The 15,654-nt window shown below is 44.6% G+C and overlaps 1 protein-coding gene across 1 annotated transcript in view; it reads right to left on the reverse strand.

The window, feature by feature from the left end:
* The window catches only part of PGK1 (phosphoglycerate kinase 1), a 39,936-nt gene that overhangs the window by 934 nt on the left and 23,348 nt on the right, over positions 1-15,654 (reverse strand). The window contains exons 5-9 of the mRNA XM_068116498.2: positions 8,925-9,028; positions 8,675-8,794; positions 8,397-8,511; positions 7,247-7,426; positions 5,980-6,157 (exon numbers count right to left, since the gene is read on the reverse strand). Of these exons, the coding sequence (XP_067972599.1) occupies positions 5,980-6,157; positions 7,247-7,426; positions 8,397-8,511; positions 8,675-8,794; positions 8,925-9,028 (697 nt within the window). The remainder of the gene's footprint in view (positions 1-5,979; positions 6,158-7,246; positions 7,427-8,396; positions 8,512-8,674; positions 8,795-8,924; positions 9,029-15,654) is intronic.

Consider the following 15,654-nt stretch of genomic DNA (forward strand, 5'->3'; position numbering starts at 1 on the left):
ATCCTTATTATTATTGCCAAATATTATTACGACAACTTATGTTGGATCAGGTCATTGAAAAGATCAGACCGTCCGTCACCATTCTAAATTCCATATAATAAAATGTACTTCTGTGAGGGTGTCGAGGTGGGGGAAAAGGGTGAGGCAATGTTTCAAGTCACAAACCCCTTGGGGAGGGGGATATTATTGGTTCACGAGTTATCAAGTGACCACTATATTCGTCGTGTGTGTGTGTGCGTGTTTGTGTGTGTGTGTGTGTGTGTGTGTGTGTGTGTGTCTGTCTGTCTGTCTGCAGCATAACTACCCGATGATATCATCCGATCTTGATGAAACTTGGGTGGGACGTTGATATCATGATCTAGTTGTGTCCTGCCTAGAGTGGGCGTATTGCACCCATTGTGGGCGGAGCCACGCCCGAAAAAGATGTCTTTTTGGGGGGTAATCGATTTCAAGCTACATCTTCTCCGAGGGGTTTGGTGGAATCTGACAGGTGTTTCGATATTTGGTTAGGCCAATGTCATGTGTCTAGCCCCACGGAGCTCGATTTTTTTTTTTTAAATGTTCATTTTATTTATCTATTTATTTATTTATTTATTTTTCATTTCATTTTTCACCGAATTTTCGGTATTGTGCAGCTAACTAACCTCATAACTGATTATACATTATTTTCTATCTCATTTCAAGGTCAGTAACCTTCGTTTTGACATTTCCGGGCCTGGCCTGTCCGGGCCTGTTTCGGTTATAGTCCGTCCTTTGTCATTGAATACCGCTCGCTCGTGAACCATCGTCGTCTCCTGACTTGTAAGTATTAATATTGATTTGTCATCTATATTATAATAGCCGTAGATGATTCTGTCTGTCTGTCTGTCTATCTGTTGGGTGTCTGTCCGGGGTGTGGCTTACTCGGTTTGCAGAGTAGCTCCACCCATAGCTCCACCCATTCTGGGAGTGGCTATAAACAAATATCCACCATTTTATTAACTCGCATAGCTTTGAGTCCTGTTTTGTAGGCCCGTGGTGTCTTGCTCTCCCCCAGTTTTATTTCAAATCAAATTCGATAAATCATTTCATTTTTCACAGTCGCTAACATAGTTTTAGACTCGGTTGAAAAAAAACGGGAAGAAAATCCGATGAAAGTTGCCGTTTATAGAACGAAATGAATTCTCAAAGGCCTGTAACTTCAAGGCCATTGAGTCTCTCTCACGCCTTTATCTCCAATCTAACTCACCATATGATTTCATTTTTATCGATGGTTTTACTTTTAGACTCGGTGTCAGCAATAATTGAGAACAATCCACACACGCGGGAAAATGCAGAGATATATTTTTTAAAATCGCGTCATGGTGTATCATACACCGCCCAACATGACACCGCCGGCAATGTGTCGATATATATTAAAAATTCGCTTTTGCTTTTCCGTTATGATATATTACTATTTCGTTTGATGATAGTCGTCACAAAAACGTCAACAATGATGCCGACATATATTTCTTCGTTTTTATTTCATTCAACATATTAGCCGGAAGTAAAATATGTTTCAGGAAATTACCGAGAGATATTTCTTCGTTTTTTTTATTAGTTATGTGCGCATACACTTTAAATAGGTTTATTTGAAATCTTTAATTTTCCACAAACATTCCACACACGCGGGAAAATGCAGAGATATATTTTTTAAAATCGCGTCATGGTGTATCATACACCGCCCAACATGACACCGACGGCAATGTGTCGATATCTATTTTAAATTCGATATATCATTTCATTTTTCACAGTCGCTAACATAGTTTTAGACTCGGTTGAAAAAAAACGAGAAGAAAATCCGATGAAAGTTGCCGTTTATAGAACGAAATGAATTCTCAAATGCCTGTAACTTCAAGGCCATTGAGTCTCTCTCACGCCTTTATCTCCAATCTAACTCACCATATTATTTCATTTTTATCGATGGTTTTAGAGTCGGTGTCAGCAATAATTGAGAACATTCCACACACGCGGGAAAATGCAGATATATTTTTTAAAATCGCGTCATGGTGTATCATACACCGCCTAACATGACACCGACGGCAACGTGTCGATACATATTAAAAATTCGATATATCATTTCATTTTTCACAGTCGCTAACATAGTTTTCGACTCGGTTGAAAAAAAACGGGAAGGAAATCCAATGAAAGTTGCCGTTTATAGAACGAAATGAATTCTCAAACGCCTGTAACTTCAACTTCAAGGCCATTGAGTCTCTCTCACGCCTTTATCTCCAATCTAACTCACCATATGATTTCATTTTTATCGATGGTTTTGGACTCGGTGTCAGCAATAATTGAGAACATTCCACACACGCGGGAAAATGCAGAGATATATTTTTAAAAATCGCGTCATGGTGTATCATACACCGCCCAACATGACACCGACGGCAACGTGTCGATATATATTAAAAATTCGCTTTTGCTTTTCCGTTAAGATATATTACTTTTTCGTTTGATGACAGTCGTCACAAAAACGTCAACAATGATGCCGACATATATTTCTTCGTTTTTATTTAATTCAACATTATTAGCCGGAAGTAAAATATGTTTCAGGAAATTACCGAGAGATATTTCTTCGTTTTTTAAAATTAGTTATGTGCGAATACACTTTAAATAGGTTTATTTGAAATCTTTAATTTTCCACAATATAATTTACTTGCCATTTATCATTTGATGATTACGAGACAAATTCCTCTTGAGGATCGTGACAATTCATGCGCTGCGTGGAAACTTCTATTTCCAAAATGAATGAGACGATCGATGAAGAACGCAGACTTGAACAGGATGCAGCAAGAAAACGAATGAGACGGGCGAACGAGTCCATCGACGAACGTCAATGCAAACTTGCGGGGTCACCCGTGGGAATCCCACGGGCATGGATGTGTGTGACATTTCGACATATTGAGTTAGATGCTGCACATTCATTTTTACAAAATGGTTACTGGCAAGTCATCAGATCCAGAAATGGTGTAAAAACCACCGTTTAGAGGCCATTTTTTCCCCGCAAAGCGGGGGTTGGCCTTTTCGGGGACCGTGGTAGTTGTTGTTTTTTTGTCCCCTTTTTGAAGCAATGTTTTACGGCCGGATGCCCTTCCTGACGCCAACCCTTTTTGCCGCCTTCAACGACAAACAGGGAATTACCAGTGAACTGGTACTCAATTAGCCGACCTCGGAAGGATGACAGGCTGAGTCAACCCCCCTGGCATTAATTCGGCGATCGACCGAGATTCGAACCCAGGATCCTAAGCCGGCACCCTAGCCGCTAGCCCAACACCAGAAATGGTGTCATGAACACAATTTATTTACGCACAAGCACAAAAGCAAGACGGGCCGATTTCCGATTCCGACGGGCCGACGGGCGAGACGGGCCGATTTCCGATTCCGACGGGCCGATTTGGAGCAAGAAAAAGAACGAGACGGGAGAAAAAGGAGAGAAACGAGACGGGGAAAGCCGATTGGAGAGGCGAGTGAGGCGCGATTGGAGAGGAGTGTGAGGCGCGATTGGAGAGGAGTGTGAGGCACGATTGGAGAGGAGTGTGAGGCGTGATTGGAGAGGAGTGTGAGGCACGATTGGAGAGGAGTGATTGGAGGGGAGTGTGAGGCACGATTGGAGAGGAGTGTGAGGCACGATTGGAGAGGAGTGTGAGGCGCGATTGGAGAGGAGTGTGAGGCGCGATTGGAGAGGAGTGTGAGGCGCGATTGGAGAGGCGTGTGAAGGATTGCAGAGGAGAGGAGTGTGAGGGATTGGAGAGGTGAGGGATTGGAAAGGAGAGGGATGTGAGGGTTTGGAGAGGAGAGGAGTGCTAGGTGGAGAGAGGAGAGTGTCAGGTGGAGACAGGAGAGTGTCAGGTGGAGACAGGAGAGTGTCAGGTGGAGAGGAGTGAGGGGTCACATATTATGTGAAATAACTAAATTCACACCATTTCTGGATCTGATGACTTGCCAGTAACCATTTTGTAAAAATGAATGTGCAGCATATAACTCAATATGTCGAAATGTCACACACATCCATGCCCGTGGGATTCCCACGGGTGACCCCGCTAGTAACATTAATATTATGCTATTATCATGAGAATTGTTGTTACTTTTGTTATTAGAAGCGGCTTTGGAAAAACGCCACGATTAAGCTATTTTAACACGGATATACACCTCAACACACAACACCCTTGGTGGGGAAAACCCCTTTAGGTTGGAGGGGAAGTTATTTCGCTATAACCTCCATTGTGTGACCCTTATTTTCCCTGTCAAGTGTGGCTGAGATTGGACAAGTAACGACCGAATGTATCGCGGTCAAAAATTGTCAGACAGACAGACAGACACCAAATTCTGTATTTTAGTACGATTACTATCAGCCTACCTCAGTTAGTTATTCTGAGGGACAATGTTATGCTATAGAGTGGGTTGTATGAATTTTGAGTTTGTCCCTTGCATAAATACACAATTTCTACCATGGAAAATATCTAAAATGTGATGGTTCCTTGATCATGAACAACAGCTGCTCCCCCCATGATAGCAGTTTGTTTAAGGTGCGCAGTGGCGTAAAATAGCACGTTTCACGTGCCATCAATAAATTGAAATTATCAGTCTTTCCAGTGAAGACAAACCATATACTGCTTAGAGTATATGGAATATACCCCCCACAAACCATATACTGCTTAGAGTATATGGAATATACCCCCCACAAACCATATACTGCTTAGAGTATATGGAATATACCCCCCACAAACCATATACTGCTTAGAGTATATGGAATATACCCCCCACAAACCATATACTGCTTAGAGTATATGGAATATACCCCCCACAAACCATATACTGCTTAGAGTATATGGAATATACCCCCCACAAACCATATACTGCTTAGAGTATATGGAATATACCCCCCACAAACCATATACTGCTTAGAGTATATGGAATATACCCCCCACAAACCATATACTGCTTAGAGTATATGGAATATACCCCCCACAAACCATATACTGCTTAGAGTATATGGAATATACCCCCCACAAACCATATACTGCTTAGAGTATATGGAATATACCCCCCACAAACCATATACTGCTTAGAGTATATGGAATATACCCCCCACAAACCATATACTGCTTAGAGTATATGGAATATACCCCCCACAAACCATATACTGCTTAGAGTATATGGAATATACCCCCCACAAACCATATACTGCTTAGAGTATATGGAATATACCCCCCACAAACCATATACTGCTTAGAGTATATGGAATATACCCCCCACAAACCATATACTGCTAGAAAGCTTAGAGTATGAGGAATCCAAAAATACAGACACAAGTGAATTTCGGATACAAATAAACATGTGAGCTTTCATTTTCTAGACACATACAAAAATATGTTTTTTTGGTTGACATAATTGAAACTGGAACTACTGCTAACTGCCTCAGTCAATCTGTTATTTACCCCTTTGGGTAGTTAGTATGGGTATATCCAAAGAGACCAGTGATGGCTTTTCAGTAAATTGTAATGATAATTACACAAATTACACAAAATTAAAGCTCACAAAATATTTTTTCTTTGTTTTTAAAGAAAAATACAAGGATTTTTTTCATAACTCAATTTGTAGTAGGGGTATCTTAAAAAGCCATCATTAATTCATCCAACATGTTAAGATGATTATTAATGCCAAATTTCATTCAATTTGGATGATTAGTTTTCAAGTTATTTCAACTTAGTTCTTTGGAAATAAGTGATTCTTTGGAAATACTTTGGACCAAATTTCTTTGGAAATAAGTACCAATCAAAACAGTATGATTCTGAAAATATATACTTCAAAGAACACTTTGACATGAAAAACAACAATGTTTTAATTTTTTTATTTTTTACCCCACTGCGCACCTTAATTTTTTTTGCAACACTTATCTAATCATGAACTTAAAAGTTGGTGTTCTCAAACTGTGCATCTATTTTAAAACAAACATACCTATTATGCTGATGCATCCTTTTGCGGTTGCAGCAGTAACGCTATCCATCAAAGCCTTGGTTCCAGCAGCGAAATGGTCAAACTCGAAGACGCCAACAGGTCCGTTCCACACAATCAATCGAGCCTTTGCCACGGCTGCACAGAACAACTCTGAGCTCTTTGGACCACAGTCCAGGCCCTGAGCATGACAGAGTGAAAATATCAGATTGGTGATCAAGATGGCAGAATATCAAGTACCTATATGTCCCTCTCTGAACCCTGGTGTTGGGCTAGCGGCTAGGGTGCCGGCTTAGGATACCTAGGATCCTGGGTTCGAATCCCGGTCTAATCGCTGAATTAACACCAGGGGGGTTGACTCAGCCTGTCATCCTTCCGAGGTCGGCTAATTGAGTACCAGTTCACTGGTAATTCCCTGTTTGTCGTTAAAGGCGGCAAAAAGGGTTGGCGTCAGGAAGGGCATCCGGCCGTAAAACATTGCTTCAAAAAGGGGACCGAAAAACAACAACAACCACGGTTCCCGAAAAAGGCCAACCCCCGCTTTGCGGGGAAAAATGGCCTCTAAAGGTGGTTTTTTTTTTTTTAAATATGTCCCTCTCTGCAACAACCAAAGATCATTTAATTCCCCTGCACAATTATCAATGAAAATCATCACTACCCATTTACCCCACCCCCAACCCCCGCCCCAGCTCTCAATTATCACTCAAGCAATAACTGTGTAACATTTCCACGAAATGGCCGGGGGTTTTATTTTGTTTGTATACAAGATCGAGGCTTGTGTAGGAGCTAACATTAATCACAAAAAAAACCAATGGGACACATCAAACATAATAAAGGAAGCGGGAGACAAGATGGGGAGAGAGAGGGAAGCACACAAGTACAACAGTAGAGAACAGGGACATCGGGAGATCTGTGGGATGGAGAGGGCTTGGGGTGGGGGGAGGAGGCATGGGAAAGGGGGGGGGGGGGTGGTAGAGGTATAAAACACATGGATACTGCCAGGACTTCCAAGGAAAGAAGTTGATATTTCAAAAAATGTGGATCTGGGGTGAATTAACCGGGGTAGAAAAGATCAAGGTTTTGGATGGGGGAGGATAAGAGATGGTGGTGAACAGCTGTTTTAAAGACCTGGAGGGAGGAGTGGGATTGAAGGGAGTGTGGGAGTTTGTTCCAGAGGCGGGAGAAAAGAGGAATGAAAGAGTGAAGGTGAATAGAGAGCCTTGTTTGTTGTTTTTTGTTGTTGTTGTTGTTTCTCACAACCGTTCAGTACCAGCCAGCCATCAGGAATGCCTTGTGAGAGAGTAGCTGCTCCGACTTTTGCATTTTCATCAAACTTGTCTGCCGTCACGAAATCCATGGGAAGGTTGATGGTGACTCCATTTTTCTGAGCCTTTGACATGAGGTCTTTGACTAACGCAGCACCTTCTTCATCATACAGAGAGCTACCAATCTGGGAAAAAAGACCATAAAAAATGGAAACAAGTAAAACAGATGTAAAACAGATGGCAAGACAGGGCATTAGGGAAACAAAATGGACAATTTTAAGACTAAGGTTGTGAAAATTTGATTTGTGCCAAGTCTTTCCTTGGCAAATGCAAACTTCTAACAAACAGATCCACAGTTAGATTGAGTACTGCTTTCCCCTTTGGATTGGCACTCCTGCTTCAAACATTTCACGGCTTGGCATAGTGGACACAAAGGCCCCCAATTCAATGGTATCTCCCACAATGAAGCTGAGTCTCTGGGCCCATTAGGAATTATTTTCACCACTTACCAGATGGCCATGACCCTTTGATTATTCATTGCCAAAGTACAAAACAAATTTCTGGTATTTGGGATCGATGACAAATTGAAATGGAGCAAGAATTCCCAAGTGTTGGCTGCTAAAGTAAGCCAAACATTATACTTTATAAGGAGATTGAAAGAGTTTCATATCGATAATAGCAATTTGGTTCTTTTGTATCAGTTGTTGATTTAAAGTATTCTTACCTTCAAATTAATATGTACATTTGCTAACTTGTCAAAAGAAAATGTTAATAAATCTGAAAGACCCAGATAGATTGTCCAGCGTCTAATGCAGACATACCTTCCCTCCACTTGCCTTGTGCTTTCACTTTCGACAATAATTTGTGCCAAATTCAATTCATATGTTTAATGCAAATGCAAAAATGATGTAATGCAACCTTTTTAAAAAAAATTCAATTGCCAGTGGATGATGAAAAATTTCCTTGTTTCACGTGGACAAGAAAAAAATTATTGAATGGAATTGCTATGTTCACCCCATACTGTACAAGTTCAGCCATAAATTTCCTTCCATATGACATTAAAGTTTGCGTTTGACATTTAGGGCATGATGTGGTTTCAGGTGGTGTTTTTAAGCATTAAAGAAAGATGTGGTTTTAAGCATCAATGTGGTGTACCTTCATGTTATGCAGCACTTTAAGGAATGTGAAAGCCATCCCTCCTCCAATGATCATTTCATTCACTTTGTCCAGCATGTTGTTAATCAGCTGGATCTTGTCTTTCACTTTTGCCCTGGTTATAAAACATAACGAGGACTTTTACTATAATGCTTTTTACCATAAGCACCACATGTCCAGTTGTGAATGAGTATGGTGTTGAAAACTACAGCAATGCCCTTTAGATTTGGTACATTCCCAATACCAATGTCAGTGAGTGAAAAAAGTGAATGACATACCCCCCCAGGATCGCCAGGAATGGTCTCTCGGGCTTATCCAAAGCCTTGGCGAAGTAATCCAACTCCTTCTTCAGTAAGAATCCAGCACTTTTTACAGGGAAGCCACAGCCCAACATGGAGCTGGAGGGGAATGATGTCAAATGGAGGTAGAGGGTAGGGACAAATAAAGTCATTCATAGTAACAATTAATAATCTCCGTTTTTATCATTCTTCACAAATAACTCAAAGTTGGATCGAAAGAGAGATACACCTGTGTGCTCTGTGTGCGGTGCCAAATGCGTCGTTGATATAAACGTCTCCAAGCTTTGAGAGCGATGCACGAAATGCCTCGATGGCTGCCTTGTCTGCGACAACCTGGAAATATATAATGAACTTGATATCCATCATATAAAACAAAATGTTCGTTTGTATTTTTTGTGCCCTTGTACAGATGTCTTGTACAAAATCTACCAAAATCTTGAATCGATTCGGTCTGGTCACACACCCAACCTGTCCACCAAGTTTCGTCGATATCTAGCCATAACTTTTTGAGATATCCTGCTATGTATCGGTTTTAGCCTATTACTCAATGGTGAAGAATCACTTTTAAAATTCTCTAATCTGGATCCGGATTCGAATCTTCACCAAAATTGAATCAATTCTTCCTCGTCAGACACCCAACTGGTCCACCAAGTTTCGTCCAAATCCGTCCACAACCTTTTGAGATATCCTGCTATGGATCGTTTTTGGCCCTATCTCCTTATGGTGAAGAATCACTTTAAAAATATTGTTGCGGATCTCTACGTCAGCCTTTTTCCCCTTAAGAAGGGGGGGATTAATCCCCTTTGTTTTTGACTGACCGATGTGAGTCCTGAAGTTTCACAGGTCCCTCCGGAGAGGCAGGGGCGCAACCTCGTTCGCGACCGCGGACAGATGTTAATTGCCTAGCGGTTTAGCAACCGCGGCACGAACCATTAGCAGAGACTAAACCTGATCCTGAAACGTTGGCCAAAATCGAGCCACAGGTTTTCAATGGGGAAATCACAAAGACGACCGAACGAGCATGAAGAAGAAGAACGAAGGTAGGAAATACAAATATAATTTATTACTAACTATTATGTACACAATCAAAAGAACCAAGGAGAAGGAAAGAAAAGAAAATAATTTACAGAAGGAGGGAAGGACCAGAAGACACAGTGCAATTCTAACTTAACCTATACAAGCTTACTTAAACCCCAGGACAACATAAAAGACGGACGACAATCAGACCTACACGGGGGATGATGACAGGAATGGCAGGAAGGAGAGGAAGGTGCAGCTGGAGGTGGATGGCTGGACGGACGAGGAAGGTGGGATCACAAGGCGGGAAGGATGCGGGTGGTTGGTGTGATCCCAGCTCGAGTTGAGCAGCCGCCGACTCTCCTCAAAAGCAACGCTGTCATCAACGCTCAAGCTGCGGTGGTCAAAGCTGCGGTGGTTCAGCTCCACGCTGCTGCTCCTCCTCCACTGGGCTCAACTCCACTCTCGGTGGACTGCTCTTCCTCCACTGATGGACTTGAACTCAACTGGTGGACTGCGGTACTCAACAACTCTCTGACGCATCTCTCGTGGGGGCGTCGCGCTGCGGGTGATATCACACCCCTACCAAGCCATACCCACTGAGTCCTGGTTGGGTGCGAGGGCTTCCTGGCTCCACCTCCTGGTGACGAGGGGGTGGGCCACGCCCGTGATTTGGCGGCTCCTCCCCCCTTCTTCTCCGAGAGAGAGCACATGGCCAATGGTGTCTTGCGGGATAGAAAACCACTCGCACCGCTGGGATAGAAAACCAAAGGGGACCTATCTTATTTGAATTCGGTGCAATGCAGTGTCAATTAATGGAAGACACAGCCTTAAACTAATACATATAATAAGGAAATAACTATTTAGAAGGATATATGATTTGCTACGTGCATGTATATGGATTAACTTGGAGGACGACCTTTGACCTTTACACTACGGAGGGTGATATTTACAACAAGATTCAATTCACGACACAGGGTGATATTTACAGCAATTCTCAAATCCACAACACTGCACCCTCATCCTCTAGGCACGCTCTCGGGCCTATAAAACTTAACTTTAGTGTGGCACGTAGGTGTAGTTCCCTCTACATTTAACCTGACCCTGAGTGGGACAGTTTTAAAACACAAATAAGTATGTCCCCCTGCTGCATTGCACCCTGCCTAACAAATTTACGCCCACAGCTAACCGAATTGTGGATTTGTCTTCAAACTAAACATGAACGGTGGGGAGCATTATTTACAATTGACGCTAATGGTATTTACAAAACTAACCCAGGACCTGTGATTGTTATTTTGGGGGGGAGACAGCCTGCACTGCATCGTTGCACCAGCACCATCATCAATGCATCATAATGCACCAAAACGCACCGGAGTGCACAGTCACCACAGTTAATAATAAAGAAAACAAGCGTTACGCCTAGGTCCCCCGTCGGTGAAGTAATGTGAGTTGACAAAGTGGAAGACGCAGAAAACATGCTATGATATGATATTTCACTCACAAGGTTCAGACATACATGGAGGCGGCCATCTTGGATTTTGACGTGGCCACTCAATTTTCAATAGCGTTCTTCCTTATGCCTAGATACACCCACACACCAGATTAGAAGTTGGTACTTCGCTTATTTTTCAAGATATTCCGCTCACAAGGTTCAGACATACATGGCGGCGGCCATCTTGGATTTTGACGTGGCGACCCAATTTTCAATAGCGTTCTTCCTTATGCCTAGATACACCCACACACCAGATTAGAAGTTGGTACTTCGCTTATTTTTCAAGATATTCCGCTCACAAGGTTCAGACATACATGGCGGCGGCCATCTTGGATTTTGACGTGGCGACCCAATTTTCAATAGCGTTCTTCCTTGTGCCTAGATACACCCAAACACCAGATTAGAAGTTGGTACTTTGCTTATTTTTCAAGATATTACGCTCAAAAGTTTCAGACATATATATGGTGGCGGCCATCTTGGATTTTGACGTGGCGACCCAATTTACAATAGCGTTCTTCCTTATGCTGAGATACACCCACACACCAAATTAGAAGTTGGTACTTCGCTTATTTTTCAAGATATTCATCTCACAATGTTCAGACATACATGGCGGCGGCCATCTTGGATTTTGACGTGGCGACCCAATTTTAAACAGCGTTCTTGCTTATGCCTAGCTACACCCACACACCAGATTAGAAGTTGGTACTTCGCTTATTTTTCAAGATATTTCACTCACAAGGTTCAGACATATATATGGTGGCGGCCATCTTGGATTTTGACGTGGCGCCCCAATTTTCAAAAGCTTTCTTCCTTATGCCGAGATACACCCACACACCAAATTAGAAGTTGGTACTTCACTTATTTTTCAAGATATTCATCTCACAAGGTTCAGACATACATGGCGGCGGCCATCTTGGATTTTTACGAGGCGACCCAATTTTCAATAGCGTTCTTCCTTATGCCTAGATACACCCACACACCAGATTAGAAGTTGGTACTTCGCTTATTTTTCGAGATATTTCGCTCACAAGTTTCAGATATATATATGGTGGCGGCCATCTTGGATTTTGACGTGGCGACCCAATTTTCAATAGCGTTCGTCCTTATGCCGAGATACACCCACACACCAAATTAGAAATTGGTACTTCGCTTATTTTTCAAGATATTCATCTCACAAGGTTCAGACATACATGGCGGTGGCCATCTTGGATTTTGACGTGGCGACCCAATTTTCAATATCGTTCTTCCTTCTACTTAGATACACCCATACACCAGATTAGAAGTTGGTACTTCGCTTATTTTTCAAGATATGCAGGTTACAAGGTTCAGACATACATGGCATCAGACATACATGGCGGCGGCCATCTTGGATTTTGACGTGGGTTGCACCCACACACCAAATTCGAATGCGGTCCTTCGCTTACGCACGCACGCACGCACACACGCACGCCTGCACGCACGCCCGCATGCACACATGCACGCCGCACACACGCACGGACGGACGGACGGACACACAGACAGAGGGGAAAGCCATAGTCCCCCTTTCGCTCCGCTGTGTGACGGGGGACAACAAACCCCTGGTGCTCTTGCTCTTCGGCTCCCTCTGCTGGCCAATGTTCTTCCAGATGTTGTCTTTCTTCATGTTCTTCTTGCTGGCGGTCTATTTGGACATAATAAAATGAAAAATGCACAAAACGTGTCCATCTTTATTTATGGCCCACAGGGGCCGACTAGGGGTGGTTCATCTGTGGGCTTGGTGCCACCTCACCGGGTCCGCAAGCAAGATCTTGGGCCATCGTGGCCGGTTCCAGCAGAGGGGCCATGCCCCAACCCATGGGGTCCATGAGTGGTGCTCAGCCACAGACATGTGGTCCATAAGTGGTGCATCGATGCAAGCAGCTGGTTGCGGGGGTTCTGGCACACAATGGCGGACTCCCGCACGCTCCCCTCGGTGCCCAGAGAGCACGATCCATGGGTCGGGGAAGGAAGACAGAGAGGGCAGGTTAGCGAGGGGTAAGGTCACAAGGGTACACATCAATAAAGGCAATGCAAGGTGAGGTGCGTCTGGAGACTGAGCGGAGAAAAGCTCGTCCCTACCGTACGTCACCCCCCCCCCCCCCCTGTTACCCACTCTACCCTTGCCCTTACCCCGTATTTACAAAAATCTACACATTACAAATTCGTCACTAATGTCTCGTCTTCCCCATATTTCCCCTACACCAAATTCGTCACCACAATGCCTCTAATCCAAAATTTGCCATCATCAATCGTCATAAGGAGGGTGAGATGGAACATCAAAGCACAATGTCTCACCCCCGTCATGATGCGTCTCACAATCCAAACATTTGCACAAAAACAACAACAACAAACCATGGCATGGTGTGGAGCACCGTCGTTACCTCAGGTGAGTGGATGTAGATGGTGCAAGGAGATTTCAATCCTAACTATCCTCTAAATGACTTTAATCCACTTTACACTACCCGGGGTCTTTCCCTGCCAAACCATTGGCCATCTTACACTCTATGCGGTTTTAAGAACCAAATTCCCATTGACCAAACTGTGGTGCTTCCTCAATTTGGGGTCTCACTCCCCCGATTCAACTCCCTGTGCCTTTGCACAATTTCAGGACTGGGTCGTGTGGCTCTCCCAGCAGGTCTACCCACCTGCACACCTCCACCACTGCAGTTGCCTCCGAGCTTACCTGCTCCTTACCTAACCTATCTACCTGGGGAAGGCCCTCTGGCGCTCTCCCCACTCGGTGCCCTCTCTGGCACTGGGCTACCCGGGTCCGTCCTCCGGATCCTCGGGCCCCATCCACAACTCTTCCGGCTCCCACAGCCCACCTGCGGCCTCACCTGGCCGACATCCTCACAGTGGCGGAGTGCCCATTTAACTACACACACTAACAGGCCACACGCCCAGCCATTTCCACGTCACTAATGCACCCATCCAAACACCATTCTTCCACATGCACCACAGATGCCAATATCCAACCACAATTTACCTACTCCCTCTACCTAACTCTTAAACTACCCTCCCCGGGTATTCGTGATGGGGTCCATCCTTCCCATACACACCTTCGCACCATCCACTCCACTCCACAGTTTCCACCATACTCACTCCACACCACCCATTCCATACTCCATATATTCCATACTCCATGTATTCCACACAACCATACTCCATGTATTCCACACAACCATTCTCCATACACCTGTATTGCACACCTGTGCCATCACACCTGGTCCTTCCTGCACCCTCCTTCCTCCAGGACCATTCGGTCAACACAACACACAATCACCATTACTCAGTCATACACTGCTCCATACACCTGTTCACTTGCACACCTGTGCAATCACACCTGGTGCCTCTTCCACCCTCCTTCCTCCCAGGCTTCTTCAATCATTCAAAACAATGCACAACCGCAATTGTTCCTCATGCACTGCTCCATACACGTTCATGCTCAATACACACATCTCTCCCGAGCATTGCCTAGCAATTCCTCATTTGCTCGATACTAAGACTCTCACACACACACGGCATCATCTGATCTACCTACTCCCCTCTGAAACTTGCGCTTCCCAGTCGCCCCTTTAAACTAAGCACATCCCACGTCGTTATCATCCATTCTAACCTCCCTATGTCCCCGACTACGTGTCCCATGTCGCTACTTAAATCTACAGTTACCTATGGTCATCTCTAGGTCCCTATACATTATCCTAACCCTCCCGGGCTAGTTTTCACTGCCAAACCCCATAAAAGTATAGCTCATGTGCCACCTTGTGAGGGATGGCAGAGTTGCCATCCCACCACATCGGGCATCTCTCACTACCAATTTTGCCATCAAATTCCAACCAATCAAAAAATTTCTAATCATAAATTCCCTATCCCTACCAAATGTCCTTTAACTTGAGCCTCGGTGCGTCGTTACCTTCGCAAAGCTCGGCTTCGCGAAGCCGAGCAATACATGCGGGTGGTCTGTTGCCGGCAGTTGGGTCCGTCCGGCAGTCGGTGCAGGGAAAGAGGTTTACTCGGGCCGGAATCGGACGCACCATCTCGGCACGGAACCGTCCGATGCCCCCATCTCGGCCGGCCGGAACACGGCGACCACAAGGGGTCGCCGCGCCGACCCTTCCCCCCTGTCCTCGAACCGGGCCGCCTGCTCCACTTAGCGGAGCACGGACGCGACCGTTTAGAGCGAGGCCCGGCGTGGATCGCGTACGGCGGTTCCTTCAAAACCGCCGTGGTTACGATCCCTGCTGGTTCCCGCTGCGCACAAAGCCCGGCACGAACCGAGGGCTCGCTTCGGCTACAAGTCGATCTAACCGCTGCTCCGTTTAACATAGATGCTCCACTTGCATGCTCACACCCCGCGTTCCGTTCCCTGCTCACACATCCAGCTGTCTCCATGCTCTCCGTCATTGCACCTTCTCTTACACACCCCCCAGGT

The sequence above is a fragment of the Myxine glutinosa genome, chromosome 1 (genome assembly GCF_964187855.1).
Source record: "Myxine glutinosa chromosome 1, kmMyxGlut1.1, whole genome shotgun sequence".
NCBI lineage: Eukaryota > Metazoa > Chordata > Myxini > Myxiniformes > Myxinidae > Myxine > Myxine glutinosa.